The sequence below is a fragment of the Entelurus aequoreus genome, linkage group LG04, assembly GCF_033978785.1.
Source record: "Entelurus aequoreus isolate RoL-2023_Sb linkage group LG04, RoL_Eaeq_v1.1, whole genome shotgun sequence".
In the NCBI taxonomy this organism is placed as follows: Eukaryota; Metazoa; Chordata; class Actinopteri; order Syngnathiformes; family Syngnathidae; genus Entelurus; species Entelurus aequoreus.
Genome location: NC_084734.1, coordinates 35,576,802 through 35,604,737, shown reverse-complemented (window position 1 = coordinate 35,604,737; position 27,936 = coordinate 35,576,802). Strand labels below are relative to the sequence as shown.

The 27,936-nt window shown below is 41.2% G+C and overlaps 1 protein-coding gene across 1 annotated transcript; it reads right to left on the bottom strand.

Moving 5' to 3' along the window:
* Nucleotides 1–230: 230 nt before the first annotated feature.
* On the bottom strand, nucleotides 231–27,325 carry LOC133648530 (translocation protein SEC63 homolog). Its single transcript, XM_062044709.1, has 20 exons — nucleotides 27,057–27,325; nucleotides 23,043–23,142; nucleotides 18,749–18,863; nucleotides 18,562–18,674; nucleotides 18,424–18,485; nucleotides 18,294–18,352; nucleotides 18,166–18,216; nucleotides 17,984–18,092; nucleotides 17,814–17,908; nucleotides 8,578–8,710; nucleotides 8,399–8,491; nucleotides 8,180–8,325; nucleotides 7,958–8,105; nucleotides 7,812–7,894; nucleotides 6,539–6,607; nucleotides 6,313–6,459; nucleotides 6,076–6,243; nucleotides 5,809–6,009; nucleotides 5,402–5,506; nucleotides 231–1,571 (listed from the first exon to the last, which is right to left on the bottom strand). The coding sequence occupies exons 1-20, from the start codon at nucleotides 27,178–27,180 to the stop codon at nucleotides 1,425–1,427; spliced, it is 2,268 nt and encodes a 755-aa protein (XP_061900693.1). The 5' UTR covers nucleotides 27,181–27,325; the 3' UTR covers nucleotides 231–1,424.
* Between the last annotated feature and the right edge of the window lie 611 nt (nucleotides 27,326–27,936).

Here is a 27,936-nt window from a genome sequence, read left to right as displayed (position 1 = left end):
TTCAGCCCACTTTCAAATAATTCGCATATTTAATATAGATTTATATATTTTGTAGTTATTTTAATACATTTTCAGAAGCACCTAGTAATTGTTCTATAAATATTGCAAATGTATTCATTACTTACATGGTCCTTTTTAGAGAAACATTTTTACTGTCCTAAATCTGTACCGGTTGTGAACCATATTTCCATACATTTTATTTTCCACACGACAAAAGAGAGACTATCTGGTTGTCATCATTTAAAAGATTTTATTTGAAATGATTTTAAATACAAATAATATATTTTTTTCATTTACAATGACAGTTCTTTGTAAACAAGAGTGGCAGATAGAAGATAGTCGAGTACTTTTAGGGTCTTTCACTATAAGAGTCTTTGTAGTCTTTTTTTTAACCTCACTGAGCTTTTGTCCACATGGCGTCAAAAATCGTTGATGCTACATTCTGTTGTGCAGCCTTACTGTATACACACACACACACTACGGTCGCCTGCTAGCATAAAGCCTCAATGGAACACGAGCGAAGCTGTTAAAACCACCAAAAAAGGTCAAATTACCGTTTTTTTCGGACTATAAGTCGCAGTTTTTTTCATAGTTTGGCCGGGCTCCAGTGCGACTTATATATGTTTTTTTCCTTCTTTATTATGCATTTTCGGCAGGTGCGACTTATACTTCGGTGCGACTTATACTCCGAAAAATACGGTAACACTGGCGTTTTGTATTATGAACAGAAAAGGAAGTGTATTGCTAGCACAAAAACAAACTTTAATGTTCAATCAACTGCACACTGTAAGCAGTCACTTTGACCCACAGGGGGACACCAGAGGTCCAGACGCACACACAAAAGAAGCAATACTGCCAGCAGAAAGAATGGTGGATGCATGGCACCCAAGTGGACGTTGTTGGCTTATAAAGTAAGGTTTCTGTGGACCAGAACCACATGACCACACACTGGAATGTGCTACAAGAAAACAGGAGGTGATAGTGCTCACTTGCTAAGTTGTTGAAGTGGTGTGCAGCCACTCTGGACGTGGCTAATAGGGTGTGCAGCTTGAAAGCGTACATAGAAAGTATTAATTGTTGTCGGGTGATTGTGACAACTTGAGGCAAAAGGAACACAGCTTGTTGTGTTGTTGTTGCACATATAAGCTGACATGTGGTCGTGTCCAGTCCACACCAACTGTCACACCTGTACAAACTCTTACAAGGTTATTAGAAACACTCTTCACACACACACACACACACGCACGCACGCGGGTGTAAATATCTGAGTAAAAAAGAGGCGAGCAAATGTCCCAGCTGAGTCTTTGTCAGTGAGTGTGTGTTGTAGGAGAATGTAGGAGGTGGTCTGTCTGTGATGGGCGTGTCTAAGGAGGTGCGTGTGTGAGAAAGTGTGTCGCTGTTAGAGTGTGTGTGCGTGTGTGTGTTCAGTCGTTGTCGTCGTCATCGTCGTCGTCATCATCGCTCTCTTCGATGCCGTCGCTGTCTTCCTGCTCCTCGTCCTCCTCTTCTGTGTCAGGGATGTCCCACTGGGGATGGTTGTCCAACATGGCCTTGGCCTCGTGCACCTCCAGCTACACACGTTACATCACACACACATGATCATTACGTACTCACATGAACCAACATTTAATCACACACACTTGTTTTCTAACACTTCATTTTTCACGTGTCACTCTCTCTCCAACACGGACTTACAGTGGAAACTCGATTTACAAGCTTCCCTTTTAGCAAACGTTTCGATTAACAGACCTTTTGTACGAGCTACGCACGCCTCCGTGTGCGAACTGTGTCTTTTCGCAAAATGCAGGGTTACACATTGTAGAGGTGGCAGAGCCCTCCACTCACTTCTACATCTCAGCTCTTCAGTGTGTGTACCTTTTGGGGGGGTTTTCCATTTTGCTAACTCGATATAAATCCCACAAAGTCAACAGACCAGATTGGCAGTTAAACAAAGACTCCAGTATTTGGAAGGATTAAGGAAGTTGGCTCAGTGCCACAGCAAGTTTTGATTGAGAAGAGACTGGACTTTACTAGAAAACAGTGCCAGGGGAGACTAACTGCACAGGTGGGGAATATTTCCTCTCCACCAGCACAATAAAAGACACACGGAAGGGGAGGGAAGGGGCCTCGCTCGCTCCCTTCCCTGTCTGTCCCAACCTCCTTGTTGATGATGCTAATGTGGTTGGATTTGACTTTGTTAAAGCACAGTTCAATTGTTATTAAATAGAAAGTTGATCCATCACATCCTTGTTATGTGTGTTTGAGATACACTTCTGTATAGCACTTTATATTTTGTTCAAACCTTCACTAAAATATGGAATTTTGTCGAGGCTGGAACTCATTCATATTTGTTGTTTATGGGAAACTTTACTTCACTATACAAACTTTTTGATGTACAAACCAGGTTCAAGAACCAATTCAATTGACAAATCGAGGTTCCACTGTACTTTCTTTTGCTGTTTTCAATGTCCTCCACTTACACACTCACTCTCCACTGCCATTCACTAGCTCATTCTCAAACACTATTCCATTCACTAACACTGTGACATGCACTCTCCATCCCTCGTTCTGTCAACACTAACCCACTACGGCGGCAACGATTAGTCGACAATAAAATGTATCGCCGACAATTCTATTTGTCGACAATAGTCGTGACGTCATCATTCGTGTTTTTCCAAGCGGAAGTGGGTCGGCATCGCCACTCGCAAACATTTTGCCAGTGATAACATGCAAAGTGTAAGGATATTTCCTCTTATTCTTGTTAAAAACATGAATACCTTGCTCATTTTGCAAAGCGGACTGTGTTTTTGTGGAGGATGCGGTCTCAACCTCAGTTAGCTTCTACCTTGCTAGCTAGCTAACAAAAGTGAGATGAAGTTGCATGAAAAATAACTATCATTCTAGCCAAAGTCAAGCAGCTAAACTTTTTCTACATCAATTCAAGTTCGCTTTAAAGCAGCGTCAATTTGCAACACCGTGAAAAAGGGCACAATAACAAACGCTAACTGCACGAGCACACACAGAGACAGACAAGCACTAATGCAGAGGTATCATAAGATTAAACATACAATCTAATCTAGCCAACATTTTAATAATTAATAGAATAGTATTCTACACATTGAGTCTAATAGTGTGCTAAAATTTCCAAGTTAATCAATAGTCAACATACCAGTGTGCAACTTGTTAAACATCACAAAATTATTTTCTTTTTGAGGAAGATCGATTTTGTGTTGTTATCATTGCAGCTTTTTTAACGGTTTTTAATACATAAACAAGTTTTTTTTTTAGCACTTTGCCTTTCCTATATTTTAAATGGACAACATTTGATTAGTCGTTTTAATGCTTGTAACAGCTGAATGAGCAGCACAGTTACAGTATAAATATGTATGAATAAATATTTGTTGTTAGTAAGCACATGCCTAAAATAATTTAGGCTGCATTTAGAAGTCGATGGAAAAATTAGAGCCATTAAATATGTGTACACTTTGTTATCCGATTAGTCGTTAACTGATCGACTATCAAAATAATTGTTAGTTGCAGCCCTATCACCCACCCTTCCTTATTCTAACACTAACTCACCCTGTTACGCTCACTCCTAGCATAGCACAGCTTTTAGCAGTGACGCTGACAGGTTTTCAATGTAGTGATTTGAGTGGGTCCTTGGCAAGTTCAAGGCAGGTGTCTCCAGTTGGGAAAAAAAAGTATTTCTATTTCTTAAATTCTTAATTTTCATAAATTGTAGTATTATACTCTTTTGGTGGTGGTATGTAATGATGTCATTATAAATGACGTATATATTCAATCATGTTGAAAATGTATCTGAAATTAAACAAAATTTGAATCTGCGTTCTCCTTTCTCTGCTTACTCGAGAAAAAGTGGATCTTTTGGGAAGTGGCATTTACGCACAGACGCCACATGAGCATAACAAAATGGTGACTGCCATTCACAGTATTTTTCCTCAACGCAGTATGTTTTTTTCTCTTTAAATTTCATTATAGCACGTCCTCTAAACATCAACACCATTATCAGCATTGAGCAGAGGAAACATGTTTTTTTTTACTAGGAGGATTAGAACAATCTAGCTGAGGAGAATGGGCGATCGCATCACAGACGTACTGCCGAGCAAGATCCACTTTGCTAATTGAGCAAGTTATACGTGTCTTGGTCGTGTTTAGTTTTTAACCGCTGTGTTTTTGCAATGGCCGGAGCCATCTGTCTCTTCCTGTTGCTTGGCAGTCACCAGTCACACAGACATGCACATGTTCGTTTAGTTCCAGAAAACACCAGCGATGACATCACTGACTATTATCGACAAATTAATTTGTCTGTGACAAATTTTGATAAAGATTGTTGTCGATAACGTCAACGAATAGTTGCACTTTACTGTGATTTTAAACCAAGTTGTTATTACTATGTATTGTTTTTCATGGCAAATATGAGGTGTGTACCTGGGACACACGTTTACCTGGCAACATCACCATTATACAAAACCCAAGACCAGTGAAGTTGGCACGTTGTGTAAATCGTAAATAAAAACAGAATACAATGATTTGCAAATCCTGAGTTCATCTAAGATGGACTGATGCAAAGGGTAAAAGTGTTCTGTGGTCTGACGAGTCAACATTTCAAATTATTTTTGGAAACTGTGGACGTCAGAGGAAAAGAACCATCCGGATTGTTATAGGGGCAAAGTTCAAAAGGCAGCATCTGTGATGGTATGGGGGTGTATTAGTGCCCAAGGCATGGGTAACTTACACATCTGTGAAGGCGCCATTAATGCTGAAAGGTACATACAGGTTTTGGAGCAACATATGTTGCCATCCAAGCAACGTTATCATGGACGCCCCTGCTTATTTCAGCAAGACAATGCCAAGCCACGTGTTACAACAGCGTGGCTTCATAGTAAAAGAGCGCGGGTACTAGACTGGCCTGCCTGTAGTCCAAACCTGTCTCCCATTGAAAATGTGTGGCGCATTATGAAGCTTAGAATACCACAACGGAGGCCCCGGACTGTTGAACAACTTAAGCTGTACATCAAGCAAAAATGGGAAAGAATTCCACCTGAAAAGCTTCATAAATTGGTCTCCTCAATTCCCAAACATTTACTGAGTGTTGTTAAAAGGAAAGGCCATGTAACACAGTGGTAAAAATGCCCCTGTGCCAACTTTTTTGCAATGCGTTGCTGCCATTACATTCTAAGTTAATGATTATTGGGAAAAAAAAGGAGCTTCTTCGAACATTAAATATCTCGTCTTTGCAGTCTATTCAATTGAATATACTGTAAGTTGAATCATTGTATTCAGTTTTTAGTTACAAATTACACAACGTGCCAACTTCACTGTTTTTTTTTTGGTGTAGTAGTACAGTATAGCTTATAGTACAGTATAGTAGTGGTGTGACCTTAAGCGGTTTGATCTGGTCCAGTCCCAGGTAGGAATCAGAGCGCAGGATTACAGAGTATTGGTAGTTTCCTGTTTTGGAAGGTGCCGGAAACTTGAGCTCCACCTACAAAAACACACACACACACACACAAGGGGTAAACAATGAAACAGTAAATCTTCACACTGGGGGCCAGTACTGTGTTGATGTCTTGAAGGTGTCATGAGAACCAATCATCTATCAGCGCACTCACTAAAACATTTCCTGCTTCGTTGTTGAAAGCCTGTCAAACATGCGAGCAGCTGCTCACATGACAGATATGCTAGTTGGCGTTTTGAATCTACGCCGTGAGTGGGGGCCCACAGGCCTCGTTGGAAGAAAGCTGATGGTGGAGTCTGGTATGAATATGATTATCTTTGTTGACCAACCTCCTCTGTGTCTTTGAGCGTACAGACGTGGTAGGGCATGGACACCAGCGTCTGGTCTCTGCGGTCGGCGATGTAGAGCCACCACCACTCTTGCTTCTCCTCAGCATAGTAGAGGCTGTAGGCGGAGTGCGTCACCTTGGACTTGGTCTCTAGCAGGGCGCGCTCTCGCCTCTGGATGCTTTGCTGCAGTGCCTCCCACTCCTGTGGGGGAAAGGAAGACAGATAAGACCCGACGATAAAACTAAACTGATTGCTTAATTTCCTGACCTCCTCGTCGTCGCCACCCATCTCATCCACCTCAGTGTCGCTCTGCTTGTCACTGTCCTCGTCCCGCTCGCTGGGGGAGTCTTTGTTGGGCTCGCCCTCGTCCGACTCGCTGCCTTTATCCGAGACCTCCTCATCATCCTCCTTCGTCGTCGTCGTAGACACCACATCCTGTGACGGCGAGCAGCAGATGAAGCAGTGCATTCATGACGTGTAGATCCGCTGTGATTGGACACTTACGTTTCCTGCCACGCTGCCGTTGGCCTGCTTGCTTTTTGTCAGTGCCGGTGTGGCCTTCTTCTTGGTTAACTTCTTCTTCTTGGACTTTTTGGTGCTTTTATTTTTGTTCTGCCATACTTTTGTTTTGGCTTTATTCAAGTCTCCCTGCTTCAGGTACGAACAATATTAAACTTTAGCAACACTTTAATCCCAAAAAACGTGCATTGACATTTAACTTTGTGCTTACTGCTTCTTCTGCAGGTGTGGTGTCCTCTCCTGGACATGGTGTTAAATCCTGCTCTTTCTCAAACATCTCCTACATACACAAGAAGTACCTCAGTAAGAGTGTTAGCTTCTACCTTGCGAGCTGGCTAACAAAAGTCAGATGAAGTTGCGTGAAAAATAACTAACTATCATTCTAGCCAAAGTCAGCCAGCTAAACTTTTTCTACATCAATTCAAGTACGCTTTAAAGCAGCGTCAATTTGCAATGCCGTAAAAAAAGGGCACAACAACAAACGCAAACTGCACGTGCGCACACAGAGAGACAGACCAATATGGAGGTATCATAAGAATAAACATACAATTTATTAAATAGCCAACATTTTAATAATTAATAGAATAGTATTCTGATACTGGGTGGTATAGCTCGGGTAGAGCGGCCGTGCCGGCAACTTGAGGGTTGCAGGTTCGATCCCCGCTTCCGCCATCCTAGTCACTGCCGTTGTGTCCTTGGGCAAGACACTTTACCCACCTGCTCCCAGTGCCACCCACACTGGTTTAAATGTAACTTAGATATTGGGTTTCACTATGTAAAGCGCTTTGAGTCACTAGAGAAAAGCGCTATATAAACATAATTCACTTCACTTCACTATTCTACATATTGAGTCTATAAGTGTGCTAAAATTGCCAAGAGTTAATCAATAGTCAATATACCAGTGTGCAGCTTGTTAAACATAACTAAATGCTTTTCTTTTTGAGGAAGTTCGATTGTTTTTTTCATTGCTGCTTTTTTAACTGTTTTTAATACATAAACAAGATTTTTTTTAGCACTTTGCCTTTCTTTTCTTTTAAATAGACAACATTTTATTAGTCATTTTAATTTTTGTAACAGCTGAATGAGCAGCACAGTTACAGTATAAATATTTATGAATAAATTAGTCATATTTTGTTGTTAGTAAGCACATGCCTAAAATAACTTAGGCTGCATTTAGAAGTCGATGGAAAATTTAGAGCCATTAAATATGTGCACACTTTGTTATCCGATTAGTAGTTATGATAATCGTTGACTGATCGACTATCAAAATAATTGTTAGTTGCAGACCTATTACCCACCCTTCCTTATTCTAACACTATCTCACCTCACCCTGTTACGCTCACTCCTAGCATAGCATGTGTGCGTACAAGAAGTCCAGTCACTGTTAATCCATGTCTAACATTGCTTGGCAGCAACAGCACCCCCGTGTGATCATACAAGGAACATTCATCTCAAAAGAAACCACTTTGTATGGAGGTGCTTACCGCCATCTTTTTTCTGGTTAAGGTGACTGTAACCGTGACGATGGAGCCCGCTGTGATGTTACTGCTGTCTTCGTCATCGAGCACTGCAAACAAGAATCAGCTGTCAGGTGCATTTTTTAAAACTTTGTCTTGACTTAAACGACAACCTTGTAATTTGGTATCCATGGTGATGTGAGGGAAGCTGCCCAGCACGGCCAGGACCTCGTCATACTTTTCCTCCCCCAGGAAGCGCAGCATGATACGTCTGTCGGAGTCTTTGAGACTCACCAGGTCCTGCAGGCTCCGAACTTTGTACTGGCGACAAAGAGGAAGGTAAACTGAAGGCAATGTCAGGAGGACCAAAGAGCCAATGAGTGAACACCTGGTACCTTTTTGGAGATGCAGTAGCGCAGATGCTCCTCCTCAAAGTGCGGCAGCTGCAGCAGAGGCGACTTGGACTCCTGCAGGCCCTGCACAATCATCTGCGTCAGCTTCATGCAGTTCTCGATGGTGACCAGACGAGGAGCGTGGAAACCTGGACACACCAAGACAGTTAGTGATGTCCTCCAAAACGTCTCGTCATATTCATGTTGTGTGTTTGTGCTGACCTCCTCTGCTGTTGGCCATCATGGTCAGCTGACAGCCCACATTAATCATCTCCTGCAGGAGAGCAGGACTCTTTCTCACCACAAACCTCTGATCTGAAGCACAAACACACCTCGCCTGGGTTAAATGTTTATTTTCACACCGTGATCCCTTAATATTGAGCGATAATAGAGTGTCTGACCTTCCTCCAACTCATCAGACACGTCCATTCGTGCCAGGTGAGAGAGCACTAAAACTCTGGCCTTCAGACTGTAGGGGTAGCAGAAGGGAGGCTCTTTTTTCTTTACGTTGATGTTTCCAAGCTCTCGGATCAACTACAAGACGGGATAAAAAGATTATGGAGAAAATCATGATCGCTAATAACCCAACCTGCATGACCTTGGTTTATGTTGTTTAAATTCTACAAAGGAATATTAATGTTATACAGAAATTAAACAATTTTAGATTATCAAAATATTATACAAGAATATGCCATTTTGCAGCTGAGATAGGCTCCAGCATCCCCCGCGACCCCGAAGGGGACAAGCGGTAGAAAATGGATGGATGGATGTCATTTTACACAAAATAGTCTTGTTGGTGAAAACTTCATCTTAATATTCACAAAAAAAAGCCAGTATCTATTTATTACAAAGAAAAGTAGTACTTAAGAGAAACTGAAATTTGACAAGAAAAAAATGTTTAATGGAGAAATTTAAATATGAAAAAAAATGTTTTGGGGCAAAAAGAAGAAAAAATATGCACATTTTGTAACAAATCCAATATAGTCGTCTCTCGTTTATCGCTGTTAATTGGTCCCGGACCAATTATATATACCATATATACCATATACCATAATAAACAAAGTAGGAATAATTGATTATAGGGGCGGTATGGCATAGTGAGTAGAGTGGCCGTGCCAGAAACCTGAGGGTTGCGGGTTCGCTCCCCGCCTCTCACCATCCAAAAATCGCTGCTGTTGTGTTCTTGGGCAGGACACTTCACTCTTGCCCCCAGTGCCGCTCACACTGGTGAATGAATGATGAATGATAGGTGGTGGCATACTTGCCAACCTTGAGACCTCCGATTTCGGGAGGTGGGGGGGTGGGAGGCGTGGTCGGGGGTGGGACGGGAGGCGTGGTTAAGAGGGGAGGAGTATATTTACAGCTAGAATTCACCAAGTATTTCATATACCGTATTTCCTTGAATAGCCGCAGGGGCGTTAATTAATTTAAAACCTCCTGTCACTCCTGCGTTTACCGGAGATCTTGATCTCAATGGGTTTTCTTATCTGGTTAAATAAAGGTTCTAATTATTTTAAAACCTCTTCTCACTCCGGCGTTTACCAAAAGGAATCCGGTAAATTTAGGCGTGCGCTTTGAGTGTGATGTAAGCATACCATCGTGAAAAGCACATTTAATAAAGAAAACGTTATTATGGTCTTACCTGTACTTATAAATGGAGTCCATTTGCAGCTCCTTCTGACCAAAAGCATCGATAACTTGTTTATAGAAGTCTTCATTATTTTCTTTCTTCCGTTTTAAAAGTCTCTCTGTCTCGATGGAGATATTCCTTTAATTATTACCTCCTGCTTCGATTGAAAGTCCAGTTTAGAAAACTATTTTATTTTAGATACCGGTATGTAATCCTCCATGTTAAAAAAAAAAATCTCTTGCTGCGTGTGTTCACTTCTTCTGCAGTACCGGAAGTCGCAAGAAGGATCACTAGCGCGGCAGCGCCCTCTACCACCAGGAGGCGGGAGTCATTTGATGACTCATACAGTATTTAACACACGCAGCTACGGTATATTAATAAAACATAGCTGCTTACTGTTCTTTTTAGCATACTGTACCGGTATTCAATAGCTTGGACCTTAAATCCTACTGAATAGCTATTTATCTTTTTTCCTTTGTGCGATTGTGCGGTTGCAAACTACTGAAAGCAGCTTCCTCCATTTTGAAAATGAGGACAGTTAAGCGTCACTCGTGACGTAACGAATTTGACCCGGTGGAAGTTCTAGCCATATGCTAAATATTTTTCGAAACGAGTTTGACCCGGCGAAAATTATAGACATGCGATAATAAAATTAATATTTTGCGAAACGAATTTGATCCGGCGTCAATAATGAACCGGCGATAAGGCCAAGCATGCGTTAATTATTTTGAGAAACGAGTTTGACCCGGCAGTAATTCTAGACGTGCGTATACTATATTCCCTGCGCCAATTCAAGGAAATACGGTATATATATATATACATCCTGAAAATATGCAAACAAAACTGTGTTTAGATAATTGATACTTCAAACTTGCATAAATAAATCTTAAGGAATATAACATAACTTGGCTTCTGAGAGCTTCACAATGTAATGAATAAAATGCTAAAGTTGTTGATAAACAAGCAATTATTTTAATAATTAAATATGGTCATTTTAAATGAATTATTATGATCATTTAAAATTAATTACTTCAAATATGTTTATTTTAATGTATAATTCTATGGCTGGATGTAATAAGAAGTCAGAAAAAATACAAATAAAAATACAATTAATTTTGATGTTTTTAGCAAAATATAGTAAAAATGTATTTCGTTTTTTTTTAAATTAATAAATATATTTATTTTTAGGTAAGATAAACATAATAATACAATAATAATACAATTTATCTCTAGTCTGGATGATTTAGTTCTTGTCACCCTGTTGTCCTCCCGTCTCTTCCCCAAGGATGGCTCCATGAGCTGGGCAAACGCCTGGAGATGCCCTACGTCAGTGGTCCCCAACCTTTTTGTAACTGCGTAACTTGACTTGTAACTTGAAATTTTGTCCGACGGAGGTTAATTAAAAAAAATACAATTATGTGTGCTTACGGACAGTATCCCTGCAGACTGTATTGATCTATATTGATATATAATGTAGGAACCAGAAAGCTTAATAACAGAAAGAAACAACCCTTTTGAGTATCAATGGGGGAGGGAGGTTTTTTGGGTTAGTGCACTAATTGTAAGTGTATCTTGTGTTTTTTATGTTCATTTAATTAAAAAAAAAAAAAAAAGTTTTCTTGTGCAGCCCGGTACCAATCGATCCACGGACCGGTACCGGGCCGCAGCCCGGTGGTTGGGGACCACTGCCCTACGTCAACAACATAGTCGGCGGCCTGTCGGTGCGCAGCTCGTACATCACCGCCCTCTACTTCACCCTCAGCAGCCTGACCAGCGTCGGCTTTAAACGTGCGCGCCAACACGGACGCCGAGAAGATCTTCTCCATCTGCACCATGCTCATCGGCGGTATGCCGGACGCCTCGTATGGAATAACGTGCTTGGGCAGGCACACTGTTTATATCGCGGGAAAGCGGACGTGAAAAAAGGCTGTCCTCACTCAGGTCCGCATGGAGCTGGAAGGGGCGTGGCCTCCAGCTCCGGCTGAAAACCGGGAGATTTTCGGGAGAATATTTGTCCCGGGAGGTTTTCGGGAGAGGCGCTGAATTTCGGGAGTCTCCCGGAAAATTCGGGAGGGTTGGCAAGTATGGGTGGTGGTCTGAGGGGCCGTAGGCGCAAACTGGCAGCCAGGCTTCCGTCAGTCTACCCCAGGGCAGCTGTGGCTACGAAAGTAGCTTACCACCAGCAGGTGTGATTGAATGATGGGTTCTCACTTCTCTGTGAAGCACTTTGAGTGTCTAGAAAAGCGCTATATAAAACTTATCTAGGGGTGTAACGGTACGTGTATTTGTATTGAACCGTTTCGGTGCGGGGGTTTTGGTTCGGTTCGGAGGTGTACCGAATGAGTTTCCACACGAACATATTAAGTAGCCGCCTCCGCTTCCTTCTGCCTCTGTTTCTGTCAGTACTCTACACAGCACCCAGCATTGTCCCACCCACACAACCATCTGATTGGTTACAAACAGAGCGGTAACCGCCAATCAGCAGTGCGTATTCAGAGCGGTAACAGCCAATCAGCAGTGCGTATTCAGAGCGCATGTAGTCAGTGCTTAGCGTTTAGCAGGTAAGCATCAGGCAGCGGACTCTCCCCAAATTATAATAAACATCTCCCAGTCAACTACTAGTAACATCACTATGAGCCCGTTGACCTTCTAGAAATATAAAAGGCAGCTCAACTCGCTCGCAGTCCTGGCTTGAGGTGAAGGCTAATTCGCTTTTAGCATAACGTTAGCTCATTTTGCGGTGTGTGTGTGTGTGTGTTACGGACAGCAAAGCCCTGTCTGTCTGTTATTTCACTTTACCTTTTTCTGTGTTGAAGCAGCAAAAAAGGACTTTATGTTAAATGAAGAGTTTCTGTCTCTGATAGTTGATATAATAATGTAATTGCATCATTAAAGGCCTACTGAAACCCACTACTACCGACCACGCAGTCTGATAGTTTATATATCAATGATGAAATCTTAACATTATAACACATGCCAATACGGCCGGGTTAACTTATAAAGTGACATTTTAAATTTGCCGCTAAACTTCCGGTTCGAAACGCCTCTGAGGATGACGTATGCGCGTGACGTAGCCCGACGAACACGGGTATGCCTTCCACATTGAAGCCGATATGAAAAAGCTCTGTTTTCATTTCATAATTCCACAGTATTCTGGACATCTGTGTTCGTGAATCTGTTTCAATCATGTTCATTGCATTATGGAGAAGGAAGCCAAGCAAGCAAAGAAGAAAGTTGTCGGTGCGAAATGGACGTATTTTTCGAACGTAGTCAGCCACAACAGTACACAGCCGGCGCTTCTTTGTTTACATTCCCGAAAGATGCAGTCAAGATGGAAGAACTCGGATAACAGAGACTCTAACCAGGAGGACTTTTGATTTGGATACACAGACGCCTGTAGAGAACTGGGACAACACAGACTCTTACCAGGATTACTTTGATTTGGATGACAAAGACGCAGACGTGCTACTGTGAGTATGCAGCTTTGGCTTTTTTTTGCGTATGTACGTAACTTTTTTAAAATATATAAGCTTTATGAACCTTGGGTTAGGTGAACGGTCTTTTGGGCTGAGTGATTGTGTGTGTTGATCATGTGTTTGAATTGTATTGGCGTGTTCTATGGAGCTAGGAGCTAGCAGAGGAGCTAGGAGCTAGCATAACACGTACCGTACCGTAAGTGCGCGTCACGTACGTAACTTTTTAAAAATATATAAGCTTTATGAACCTTGGGTTAGGTGAACGGTCTTTTGGGCTGAGTGATTGTGTGTGTTGATCGGGTGTTTGAATTGTATTGGCGTGTTCTATGGAGCTAGGAGCTAGCAGAGGAGCTAGGAGCTAGCATAACAAACACGCAGGTGTTATTATGCAGGATTAATTTGTGGCATATTAAATATAAGCCTGGTTGTGTTGTGGCTAATAGAGTATATATATGTCTTGTGTTTATTTACTGTTGTAGTCATTCCCAGCTGAATATCAGGTACCGTGAGTATGCAGCCTTGGCTGCTAAACATTCGATAACTTGACCGTATGTGCGCGTCACGTACGTAACTTTTTAAAAATATATAAGCTTTATGAACCTTGGGTTAGGTAAACGGTCTTTTGGGCTGAGTGATTGTGTGTGTTGATCAGGTGTTTGAATTGTATTGGCGTGTTCTATGGAGCTAGGAGCTAGCAGAGGAGCTAGGAGCTAGCATAACAAACACGCAGGTGTTTTTATGCAGGATTAATTTGTGGCATATTAAATATAAGCCTGGTTGTGTTGTGGCTAATAGAGTATATATATGTCTTGTGTTTATTTACTGTTGTAGTCATTCCCAGCTGAATATCAGGTCACCCCCGGCTCTCACAGCATCTTCCCTATCTGAATAGCTTCAACTCCCCACTAGTCCTTCACTTGCACTTTACTCATCCACAAATCTTTCATCCTCGCTCAAATTAATGGGGAAATTGTCGCTTTCTCGGTCCGAATCTCTCTCACTTCATGCGGCCATCATTGTAAACAATAGGGAACTTTGCGTATATGTTCAACTGACTACGTCACGCTACTTCCGGTAGGTGCAAGCCTTTTTTTTATCAGATACCAAAAGTTGCAATCTTTATCGTCGTTGTTCTATACTAAATCCTTTCAGCAAAAATATGGCAATATCGCGAAATGATCAAGTATGACACATAGAATAGATCTGCTATCCCCGTTTAAATAAAAAAAATTCATTTCAGTAGGCCTTTAAGCCTACATGAACTCCATGGTGTTCAGGGATGAATAGTCTCTCCTATTGCTATTGTACTATTTTTTCAGCTATAGTTACATTAATCATTAGTAATGCAGCAGCCTAGTTTTGAATGGCAGGGTCCCTGCTATCACATGTAGATAAAAATATAACATTTACATAATAAAACAACTACAGGCTTCCCAAATGCTGTAATAAATTAAGCATGAGTTGACTTGAAACTGTTTAATGTTGCACTTTTTATATGTAGAAGAAAAGTTTTGTCATTTTATTTAATCTGAGCAACAACTTGAGGCACTTTAATGTTGATTAACATGGGCAGAATTATTATAGTGTTCCCAATGTTAAAAGGATAAAGCCATTGTTTACAAATGTAAAAATGTTTATATTTTGTTGTTTTCTTACTATACCGAAAATGAACCGAACCGTGACCTCTAAACCGAGGTACGTACCGAACCGAAATTTTTGTGTACCATTACACCCCTAATCTAATCCATTATTATTATTATAAATCTAATATTTTCATAGCTCAGCATAAAACATATGTTTATTATATTAACTGCGTTTTTCAACATTCTGAGAGCCCTCTAGACATGATATAACACTGTTAAGTTACATTTACGCTCTTTTAATTCAATACAGTAAAGCTGCCTGAAGCTGAGCCGATCAGTGGCCACAATACTTAACAGCGAGCACTGATCAGTTTAGGCCATGTCCACATGAACACGAACACTTAATAAACGAATAATTATCTCTGGGTTTAGGCCTCTTGTCCACACGCAGACACATACTTTTGTCTTTAAAAACGCAGACTTTTGCAAACGCTGGCCAAAGTGTAGAGTTCCAAAACTCTCCACTTAGCACGGCACAGAGACTTGTGATGACGTCATGGTTGTGCGCTGTTAATTTACAAAGCTCAACAATACTGCCTTGCTGGCTTTAAACACACTTTAAGAGGACTTAATGTATCCATCCATCCATTTTCTACCTTTTGTCCTTCTTGGGGTCGTGGGTGTATGCTAGACACATCAAAATGGGCTTTGCGACACTCCTGCCAGCGCTAATTACAGTCAGCTGTTTTGAATACAATCGCTGTGGAACCTCCACCTGATGGACAACTTTGACAAGCAAGACTTTTAGCTCTGTCATAAGAAAGGCCCAACATTATCTTATGTTTTTAGTCATTGTTTAACGACAAATCATGAAGCTAACTTACGTGTCTTGCCTCCATTTTTGTAGATGGAGCCGGGCGCGACTGTGCACACGTGTAAAAAGCGACCAAGCAACTAAAAAAAACATGATGTAGCGTCCTCCTTGTGTGTACTGATGTTAAAGACAATATACACTTCATTGTGCATGTACTATATCCATGATTAAATGCTTTATAATTCCACGAGAGTTTTGCAGCGACACACGTGTGCTATATATAGGCACTAAAACATGCAAAATGGTTTCCTTGGCTCGTTAGTGCATGCTGATTTTAGAAATAATGTACAATTCACTGTACATGTAATATATCACCACGTTGCTAATTAATTTGTCATAATTCTATGAGTGTTGAGTTTCAGCAGCAGAGGCGTGCATCAGCGCTTTAAACACTAAAAAAAAGATTCATAATGTTCCCAGGGCTCTGTGTAGGTGCAGGCTGGTTTTAGAGATAATGTATGTGTCATTGTACGTCTAGTATATCAATATAAACATAATAGAGGTGTAATGCCACCAAGTCAGCTTTTGCTGCTTTTTTCAGGCTTCTGATTTGACAAAATGTGCATGACAGCAGGTGTATGCGTTTGTGTGTAGACAGAGACAGTTTTGAAACTACACTTGTGTGGATGGAGATTGTTTTTACCCCAAATATGCGTTTTTTTTAACTGTCCGTGTTCGTCTGGACATGGCCTTAATCTCCTCTAGTGGCCAGTACTACTGTAGTATTGGTATTATTACTTTACTTTGTTTCTTTTGCAGCTCTCAACAAAAGCGGACACATTGTCCTCTCCCTTATCTCTTCTCTTTTGCACTGTTCTCCGAAATCTAAAACATGGAATTGATAAACTCGTCTTTCAACTCAATTGACAAGATCTTCGACGAGAAGCTCAGGTTCGGGGGAACCTGCCGGTCCTGATGGAACTTTTCCTGCTAGATACATGAGGGACTCTTGGGGTAAGTGGAGAGTCGTGTGCCTAGCGGTTCTTTCCGTCGAGGACATTGAAGATATCTATTCATTTGGAACTGTGGAGTAAGTGTTGCTCCGGTCTATGGAAAAATTCGGAAGACGATGATAGCCGTTTAAGGAGCCCAAAGGCTGCCCGTAGTGATCGATGTTTTGGGCAGAGATGTGGGCACTCAGTTTTTGGTCATTTCGGAATTTAATCACAAATTTGGTAACTTCTCAAAGAAGATTTTTGCTCTGCAAGGCGAAATTATGATTAATTTAAGAGCCACAACTAGAACCAAAACATTGGAAAGTGTTTGCTCACCCTAACCAAAACAATCCTTATCTACAATTCGGCTCACTCTGCCTAGGCCTTGGCAGTCATGTCATAAACACCCCAGTGAGACCATTGCAGCGAAACACACCTGGGAGGTTGACTCTATTTCGTAATGCCAAATGGAGCGACTCTGGAGGCTTATGAACAAAACACGGACCCATGGACTACTACTTCACATATATGCCCACATACAACCCACCCCCATCACAGGCCTTCATCGCCCTGCCTTTGTTGCTCGTCTCACGTTTTTGTGTGTTGTAAATATGTGCTCATATGTGCTTATTGTTGCTTGAGGTTTTTTCCAAGACTCAAACTGAGCCCCCAACTCCCCATAGGAGCTTAGTTTGGGAGTTTTTTGTCCTCCTCCTCCCCTCATGTTTACCTTTCCTTCTTGTATCTTTACGGGGCACCGCATCAGTCTTCTGGTTCTATCTACACTGTAACTGCTGTAACGACATTGTATGTCTGTTCTTAAGACAGATTAATGCTTTGGAATAGGCTTTAAAAATCTGCATGTGGTGAAGCTGCAATATTTGAAGTGTTATGCAGCGGACGATGACTGTATTTTTAAAAATTACAGTATAAAATATATTATTTTTAAGATAACAAAATTTTAAGAAAATTCCCCTATAAAAAAGTAGCAATACTACAAGAATAAATTTACTGGAAAAAAAGGTACACTTTTGCACCAAATGTTGCAAACAATAAATATGTAAGATTTGGAAGGAACCATAGTGATATTAATGTAGGAGTAGAGTAAATTGTTTTTCTTTTTTTTAATGGTTTCTTACCTGTGGGACTTCAATGTTGTCTGTGGGTCTTATGGTGGCTTCTTTATTGCTGCGAGGATCAAACTCAAACGCTGCCGTCAGCACCATCACTAACCCTGCAGAGGTTAAAGAATACAAATATTTAGTGCTTGTTCTCCAATTGCATTACCAAGACAACAAGAGAAACTTACGCTTCATGTTCATGTTGGGCGTCTTGTACATGAAGTGCATGAAGAGCTGGGTGGTGTTGATGAGGATCTGATCTCCGCTGTATCGGATGGAGCGGTACCACCATGTACCCTGATGTAGTACAATTAGAGTCAGTAAACTAGACCTTCAGTACAATAACAACCAACACCAGAGAACCACTTACCACAACAACTGGGAGGATGACCATGAAGGCTAGACCGTATACCAACAACACCTGCAACACAAAACAGACTTTAGAGTGCTACTAAATAAAATGTACACATGCAGTATGTTGCAAATAATGACAAATACCAGCATTGAGTTCTTCTGGTCCACAATCCAGGCTGGCAAGGCTATGCCAAAACTGGTCGCTGCAAAAACAAACAGGTTCTAGATCTAGATCTTTTTGGTCATGTTAACACAAAAAAAAACACAAGCTGACCTCCTGGGCCATCCGGGTTGCCGTACATTTCCCAGTTTTTACGGGATTGTTCATTAGTGAGACTGTAAGCAGAAAGAGTACAAAACATTCAATATCAAAAACTAATGGATTAAATTTACACTGCTCAATGACACGTACGCAGCATAAGCTTTGGCGATTCTCATAAAGGTGCCCTCGTCGCCACGTCTGTCTGGATGGTATTTGAGCGACAACACGTGGTATCGCTTCTTGATTTCAGACAGCGATGATCCCTGGAGAGTAAAAAAATTAATAACTAGCATAGTTTCTGCTCAGAATATGCGAGTTTAAATGTGTATTTCTTTACCGGGTCCAGGTTGAGAACTTCATAAGGATTATACTCCTGGTACTCCCTGTCCAGCTTGGACACCTTGTACGCCAGTAGCAGGAAGACAACCCAGCCAAACAACAAGGCAGCTTTCCTGAAAACACATACTTAACATGAAAACCTTTATTTACCCAGGAACGTCTCATTGAGATTTAGAATATCTTTTGCAAGGGGGTCCTGCCAAACACATTCATACACCAGTGTTGGTGGCACTGGGAGCAAGGTGGGTGAAGCTTCTTGCCTAAGGAAACAAGGCTGAAGCTGGAGTCGTACCAGAAACCCCTCAAGTTTCTGTACGACTACTCTGAGCCGCACAGCCTCTTTGCACACACACGCATGCTATCAGCTGTAGCTGATCCCCACCACATAGGAAGCCAGTGTATGAAGCTTTTTTACTCTATTATGATGTCCATCACCCAAATTAAATAGTTCATACTTAATATCCATCCATCCATTTCCTACCGCTTGTCCCGTTCGGGGTCGCGGGGGGTGCTGGAGCCTATCTCAGCTGCATTCAATATCAAAAGTCGTAAATAAAGACAGAATTTTAAGAAAATGAAGTCAAAATATTACACAAAAAACAGTAAGAATGAAGTCGCAATTTACAAGGGAGAAAAGCATAATGTTAGGGGAATAAAGTTGGGATATTAAGGTGATATAAAGACAAGAATAAATACATTTAAAAAGAAAAAAGATACTGTTAGGAGATGAAAGTTGTTAAAGTACAACAAAAACATTGTAAGAATGACAAGTAAAATGTAAAAGTAAAAATTCCTTAGGTAAGGAAAATAATGTTTTAATAAAAATGTTTTGAAACAATGTATTGTTAAGAGAATAAAGTCTCAGGGGGGAAAATAGATGGTACGAGCTTATATTCTATTTTTTGAGTAAAAAAATGTTTTTTTAATAAGATTTAAGTTGTCATTTTAATAAGGAAATGTCACAATGCCTGCTAATGATTTAAGACAATATTCTTGCAACTCTATGGATGCACAATTTAAGTCTGGTTACGGTATCGCCAAACAAAAACAGAAGCATTATTATTTTCATAAATGTTGAACTTTTGATACAGTACTTGTATTGTGCTGTACCCAATTAAGTGACAATAAGCTCAAAAACATCAATCACAGGCTGGTCAGTGAGTGTCATTATTATTATTGTTGTAATTGTACAAACAATTAGATAGGTTCAGATGTTTGGCATCAATTTGTAGAACTTTACCCTGTTTCCATGACAATAGCAAACCCCACTGGCCTGTTCTCCATCAGTATCTGTTGCCATGGCGGCCGACCCCTCCACTGGTCGGCAACCCGTAAAGCGACAGAAAACCCCAAAAGGATTGCTATGATAAATGTCTAATTATGAGACAGCTGGGAAGAGGAAACAAAACCTGTCGACCACTTTGCCTAATGAAACACATTTCATGCTGGCAGCAGCGTGAATCATTAGAGAGACAGAACAGGAGTGGTAGGAAGAGGTGTGAATATCAACTGGGCCGAGAAAGCAGACAGGAAACAAACAGAGTGCTGCAGCAATACTGAACACCAGACCACCGGGGAATAACGCTCCATTCCCGACAATCAACAACACAGACAACGCATGAATATGAAAACATCAGTTGGAAGGGTCTTTAGTTGAAGTCCTTTCATTTCAACTTTCCAACCAATGACGAGCCAGCCGAAAAGTACAACAAAAATGTTAGTAATTGGTATACATTTGACATGTAACGATTACAGTATTGAAGATAAACTGGGGTGAAACGCCTGACTGTTTTCATTGCCATTTCAAATTAAAATGATCGTAAAACCATGATAGATAATCGCATTTTGATAAACTCAGACCAGTGATATTGCTCATTTACTGGAGAAGCAAGCTAGCACAGTAATTGTGAGCTAGCTTAAATGCTAACATGAATACAAGACACATCAAAGCAGGGGTGCCCATTACATTGATCGTGAGCTACCGGTCGATCGCGGAGGGTGTGTCAGTCAGGCATTAAAAAAATACACCTAAAAATTAGCGATCATAAATCTTCACCAAGACGTCACTTTCGTCACTTAATTGACATTCACGCCACCCGAGGGTCTTGTGAGATGACGCTGGCTGCTGTGAACTCATTATTAAGAAAAAATGACTGACAGGAAGCTGAGAAACACTTTTTGTTTCAACAGACTCTCGCGCCGTACCTGCCGTCAAAACTCTAAAGACCGACTGCACAGTTCCTATCTTCACAATAAAAGCGCTGCTTCTTCCTGCCTGCGCTAATAAAATAAGACTCTCAGAAAGCCGGTGTGCACAAGCTAGCAAGCTATGGAGTTTGCCGCCAATGCATTTCTTTTAAAGTGTATAAAAACGAGTATGGAAGCTGGACAAATAAGATGCCAAAAACCAACCACTTTCATGTGGTATTGGACAGAAAGGAGGACTTTTTTTCTCTTCCATTTGAAAATGTGGACATTATCAGTTATCAATGCAAGTCATCAGAATCAGGTAATACACAAACTTATATTCTTGTCTTCATGAAAGAAAGGAATCTGTATGTGTCGGAATACGCCCTCATTCTTCTACTATACAGGTGAGAGGCATTATTTATGATCTACAATAAAGTTTGATGGGCAAGGAAACGAGGAAGCAGCTCATCAGTCAAACATGTAAACATTGGCACACAAGCTTGTGATCACAGTGCCGCTATAAATAGTTTGTCAGCGTTAGCGCTTACAACAACAACATCACTAATACTTGCTTAATATTGCAGTCACGAGATGTAATGGAGTATTGTTGGCAGTTTTTGGATGGTTATTTATTGGGTTTTCTGGGCGGAATAGAGGACCTCCGTTTGGCTCCGCTGTCAGCGGACTTTCATTTACAACTTAAAATACAAAAAAAAAAAAATTGTCGTTGTCATGTCATTCGCAATGTTTATGAACGATAGGTAAACATTTTTTAAAGTGCAGTTCCCTTTTAACCATTAGGCAAACACAGACATTTGCTTAGAACCTCCCAATCATCTCCTAAAAATGACTAATAAAGTTGTCTTCTATTTGTTTTTTTTTGTCTTGATTCATGTGTTTAGAAATATATCATAATACTTAATCAATCGTGATTGTTTTGACAGTTCCCACCCCTCTTCTCACACAATGGAGTATTCCATGTTACTGCACATGTGCAGAAAGAATAACGTAATGTTTCTTCTGCCAAGGAAAATACATTGTGTATGTCTATTGATATTTGTTAAATAAGACAAGGTTAAAATATTTCAGTGTGTGTATAAGTACTTTAAGAGCACATTCAACAATACCACGCTAATGTTAACCATAATTATTTGGGTGGCAATAACTGTTATATTATTAAATCCCTATTACACAGGAAAGCCAGGTTGATTAGCAGCAGATCCAAAAATACAAATAAGTATGCAACACCACGGCACGTTAAATTACAAAAAAAAGTGAAAATGTTGTACTGTATGTATATTTTCAGAAATACATTTGTTATGTAGCAAGAAAAAAGTGGGAATGTTACAAAATAGGGGGTGTTTGTCTTTAGAACAGAGTCGTATTGTTACAAGAATAAAATGCTAACGTTACAGGAATTAGGTTGCGCGAAAAAAATCATGTGATATAACAGCTTGAAAGTGTTCCTTTCTTCAGTGTAATGTTAAAAAACTGGAGTTGTGTTTCACAAGAAAAAATGTCCCAATTTGTTTTTAAATAAAGTGATATTACAAGGAAATGTTGGAATGTTATGAATCAAAGGTGTCAGAAAAAAGTTGTGCCGTTACAAGATAAAGTTGTATCGTTCCAATAACAAGACCGTCACATGAGTAAAAAGTTGCAATGTAAGTGAACAACAATTTTTTTAGAGAATGAAGTCGCCATGTTACGAATTAATGTGGTATTTTATCGAGGGTACGTCCCAATATTATGACAATGAAGTAGAGACAATACTAGAGCAAAGACGTAATATTTCTTGTTATATTATTTATTTTCATAAAAGGGTGCCTTTTTCACACATAATCAGTCATGACTTGTTCTTCATTTTTTCAAACTTTTTTGCGATCTTATTGTGACTATCTCTTTGTTCTTGTAGTATCATTTTCTCTTCTTGTCAGCGCAGCCTTATTAATACCTCCGGTGGACCAAAATAGAAACAAATAGAGACTAATTTTAGAGCTGCGTGCTCATCGTTTAAAAGAAGATGATGCTGCTAAAACATGGTGTGCAAAACAAGTGTGATTCCCCTGAAGAGGACAGTGGACACACACTCTTAGACTCACTTTAAGGTGGGGATGATGCTCTGCTGGGACTTCATCAGCCTGAGACGGTACCACAGGCACCTGCCATGGACCCTCCGGAGGCTCTTCAGACGCAATTGTTCTGGAACAAACACACATATTACAATTTTAGTACAGTGCTTTTTCCTCCCCTGGGAGGCGTGGCAGCTTGAGAAACAAAGAAAAATCACTGCAAACTTCACCTATGCAAAAGGTAAATTAAATTTTTTAGCTCGTACAGTGGGGAGCTAAACAATCAGTTTTGTATCGGGCTGTAGTAGGGATAGGTTCTTAATTGTGTCAGTGATTGTGATTCTGGACTAATGATACTGCTATCTGTATTTTTTTAATACAGCTGATCGTCGTCATTATGACACGTTGTCATATTCAGTTCAAGTGTCGCTATTACGTACAGGTAGATGATAATCAGCTTGGATTAATGACAAATATAGAAGCAAAACCACACAAACGTATGTATGTACACAACAATATGTCTTTTTAGTCCCCAAAGTCAAGCACGCTAAAAAGAGTTACTTTGAGTTTCAAGTGTTCTCCACTTAACTCACAACCACCATCAACACGACCGTCCTCTAAGCCAGTGGTCCCCAACCTTTTTGGAGCTGCGGACCGGTCAACGCTTGAAAATTTGTCCCACGGACCGGGGGGGGGGGGGGGGGGGATTAAAAAAAAAATTATTATTATTTTTTTTCCATTAAGAAATACAATCATGTGTGCTTACGGACTGTATCCCTGCAGACTGTATTGATCTATATTCATATATAATGTATATATTGTGTTTTTTATGTTGATTTAATAAAAAATAAAAAAAATAAAAATCTTTATTTGTATTTCTTGTGCGGCCCGGCACCAATTGGTCCGGTACCGGTTACTACCGGTGGTTGGGGACCACTGCTCTAAGCGATCCAGGCCAATATTAATCCACTGAAAAAAGTGAACATTTTAAATAATTACTGGGTTTTTTTATATATATATAATACACTCACGACACAGACACGTACGTCGGCAAGGGTCAACACTGTCTTACGGTCTGTCACTCATATAGGCCTTTGTGCAACATAAACACAAATGACAATGTTACAAAATGCACACCCACCTAAAATGCTAATTTATTGTATTGATTTATATTATATATTTGATATGAGATATCATGTTAAAAGTATGTGAATGAACATGAATACCATACATTTTTATTATCTTATTACTAGTCATTTAAATATTATAGGGAAACGGATGGATGGATTGATGTGTGGTCTATACAAGAAGATGACATAACTGCATTGCACCTTGCACAGCAAAAACAGCTGACTTGTTTAAGACCTAAAAAGCAGGTGTTGATATAAAATACTTCCCTGCTGTGAGATGTTACATCGTGATGTCTGTGGCGTAAAACCTCTGGTGCTAATACAAATGCATTTTTCACATCTTCATTTACATATAGTACCGATAAGAGTATCGATGAATATTGGTATCGTTAAGGAATATCAATATTGGCATTGATAAAAGCCTAAAGATATAATAATAATAATAATGATAATGGATTAGATTTATATAGCGCTTTTCTACACACTCAAAGTGCTTCACAGAGAAGTGAGAACCCACCATTCATTTACTCCACATTCACACCTGGTGGTGGTAATCTACATTTGTAGCCACTGACGGAAGACTGAAGGCAGACTGACGGAAGCGTGGCTGCCAGTTTGCGCCGACCACCACCCATCATTCATTCACCAGTGTGAGCGGAACTGGGGGCAAGGGTGAAGTGTCCTGCCCAAGAACACAACGGCAGTGAGTTGGATGGCAAGCGAACCTGCAACCCTCAAATTCCAGGCACGGCCACTCTACCCACCACGCCATGCCGCCCATATACATCCCTAATCTGTAGCAACTCAGGGTGTTTACGTTCTGATGACGTCACTATTTTTATTTTCTATTATTATCATTATAAATATTGGACTCATTGTGGTATTAACAACTATTAACCTCCAATGGTTTCCCTGGCCTTTCCTCATATGATGTCGGAGGGACAGTTGACTTTCTTGATAAACAAACAGAAGAACTGGGGGCACGGTTGGGAGAGTGGCCACGCCAGCAACCTGAGGGTTCCTGGTTCGATCCCCCACTTCTAACACAACGTCTGTTGTGTCCTTGTGTCATTTTTTACAGTAACAGTGTGTTATAGGTTAGCCTTTTCGCTGAAAAAAGACCAACTGATCAAACTCCGAGAACCCACGTATGCCCGAGAGATACTTGGCGGAGCTCTGGTTTTTATTTTAAGACATGTAGCAAAGCCTGGTGAAGGAGTTTGGGCTTTCAAAAAGTAACCATTTGAGCGTTTCTTCTCTTAAAAGTGGAGACCGCGTGGCGGAGTTGGGAGAGTGGCCGTGCCAGCAACCTGAGGGTTCCTGGTTCGATCCCCAGCTTCTACCAACCTAATCACGTCCGTTGTGTCCTTGAGCAAGACACTTCACCCTTGCTCCTGATGGGCCGTGGTTAGTGCCTTGCATGGCAGCTCCCGCCATCAGTGTGTGTGAATGGGTGAATGTGGAAATAGTGTCAAAGTGCTTTGAGTACCTTGAAGGTAGAAGAGCACTATACAAGTATAACCCATTTACCATTTATAACTACAGAAAATAACATGTAATCTCAATCAAGCACAATGTAAAATCAAGTCAAGGTAAATGTAATGCTATCGCCTCTTCCGCAGCCTTCAGCTCGAAGAACCGGGGCGCTTTAGCCAACTCACCCTGGCTGGAGAGGGAAGCCAAAGTGTCAGCAAGCAGATGTGTGATTGAGATAATTTTTTTTTTCTTCATTTGTTTTTCATTTGTTAGGGCAGCACGGTGGAAGAGGAGTTAGTGCATCTGCCTCACAACACGAAGGTCCTGGGTTCGATCCTGCGCTCAGGATCTTTCTGTGTGGAGTTTGCATGTTCTCCCTGTAACTGCGTGGGTTCCCTCCAGGTACTCCAGCTTCCTCCCACCTCCAAAGACATGCACCTGGGGATAGGTTGTTTGGCAACAGTAAATTGGCCCTAGTGTGTGAATGTGAGTGTGAATGTTGTCTGTCTATCTGTGTTGGCCCTGTGATGAGGGGGCGACTTGTCCAGGGTGTACCCTGCCTTCCGCCCGAATGCAGCTGAAATGGGCTCCCCGCGACCCCGAAAGGGACAAGCGGTAGAAAATGGATGGATGGATTTGTTTTTCATTTGTTAGGGCAGCACGGTGATAGAGGGGTTAGTGCATCTGCCTCACAATACGAAGGTCCTGGGTTCGATCCTGCGCTCGGGATCTTTCTGTGTGGAGTTTGCATGTGTTCTCCCCGTGACTGTGTGGGTTCCCTCCGGGTACTACGGCTTCCTCCCACTTCCAAAAACATGCACCTGGGGATAGGTTGTTTGGCAACACTAAATTGGCCCTAGTGAGTGAATGTTGTCTGTCTATCTGTGTTGGCCCTGTGATGAAGTTGCGACTTGTCCAGGGTGTACCCCGCCTTCCGCCCGAATGCAGCTGAGAAAGGCTCCAGCGACCCCAAAAAGGGACAAGCGGTACAAAATGGATGGATGGATGGATGGCATTTGTTTTGGCATGTTAGTACTTTTTAGCATCAATATCAATGCCCTCTGGTGTTACTAAATGATGTCAAGGTGTACATCTGGCAACCTGGCAAGAAGTAGGGTCGCTTGTTGGCATACGTTGCATAAGCCAGGCCAGAGGTGTGTTGTTGTTGTTGTTGTTGTTGTTGTTGACGTCCAGATAAGACTCTTTTCAGTTCAATAAAGTTGCATGAATGCATGAACACCCTTGAGGAAACATTAGACAGTGACTTTGTGTTATTAGTTTAAAGTTAGCTAATGGGATTAGTGGACACTTCGTGGTGTTACTACAGTGATGACACGGCACTCTTGCATGTAAATGTGGTTTAGATTTAGCGACGTGTCTTTAGGAAGAGTTGCCAGGCTAGCTAAGTTAGCATGGAGACAAGACAGCGGGGCCTTACCAGCATTCTGATCCCGGGGCCAGAGGTAATAGGTGGCCGGGATGACAATGAGTCCCACGAAAGAGGTGAGGAAATAGAAAAACGTGTTGCCGCTGTCATCGTACTGGAACTGCTGGCCAGCCATTTTTGTCGCGGCGCTTCCAAGTCCTCCGAAAGCTCTTGTTCGCCGAGCCGGCGCGTCCCCCTGGTGTGAGCCCGCTGCTGCTACCTGACTGACGGACTGCTGAGCTAACGAGCTAACGGCGTTGGTGTACGTGGTGTACGCATGCGCAATGGGCTTCGTTTTCTTCGTTGTGGTAAGGTTGGTCGTATCTCCTTTAATGGCGTCTCTACTGCCTCCTAAAGACAACCCGTATATGACAGCCTCGAAACCGACGTTCAGTAAGGTGAATGTTTATTTTGAAAAAATATTGTTGTTTATTACAAACATTTTATTACGAGTGCCTGGAAACAGTATGGTCCAGGGGTGTCTAAACTTTTTAAGTTAAAGTATCAATGATTGTCACACACACACTAGGTGTGGTGAAATTTGTTCTCTGCATTTGACCCATCCCCTTGTTCACCCCCTGGGAGGTGAGAGGAGCAGTGAGCAGCAGCCTTGGCCACGCCCGGGAATCATTTTTGGTGATTTAACCCCCAATTCCAACCCTTGATGCTGAGTGCCAAGCAGGGAGGTAATGGGTCCCATTTTTATAGTCTTTGGTATGACTCGGCCAGGGTTTGAACTCTCAACCTACCAATCTCAGGGCGGACACTCTAACAACAAGGCCACTGAGTAGGTTTCTACTATAGATAGTCTTTTAAAGAAAGAGACTGACTTTTTTAATTAATAATAATAATAATAATAATAATGCAAGGTCACAAGTGAAGTGAATTATAT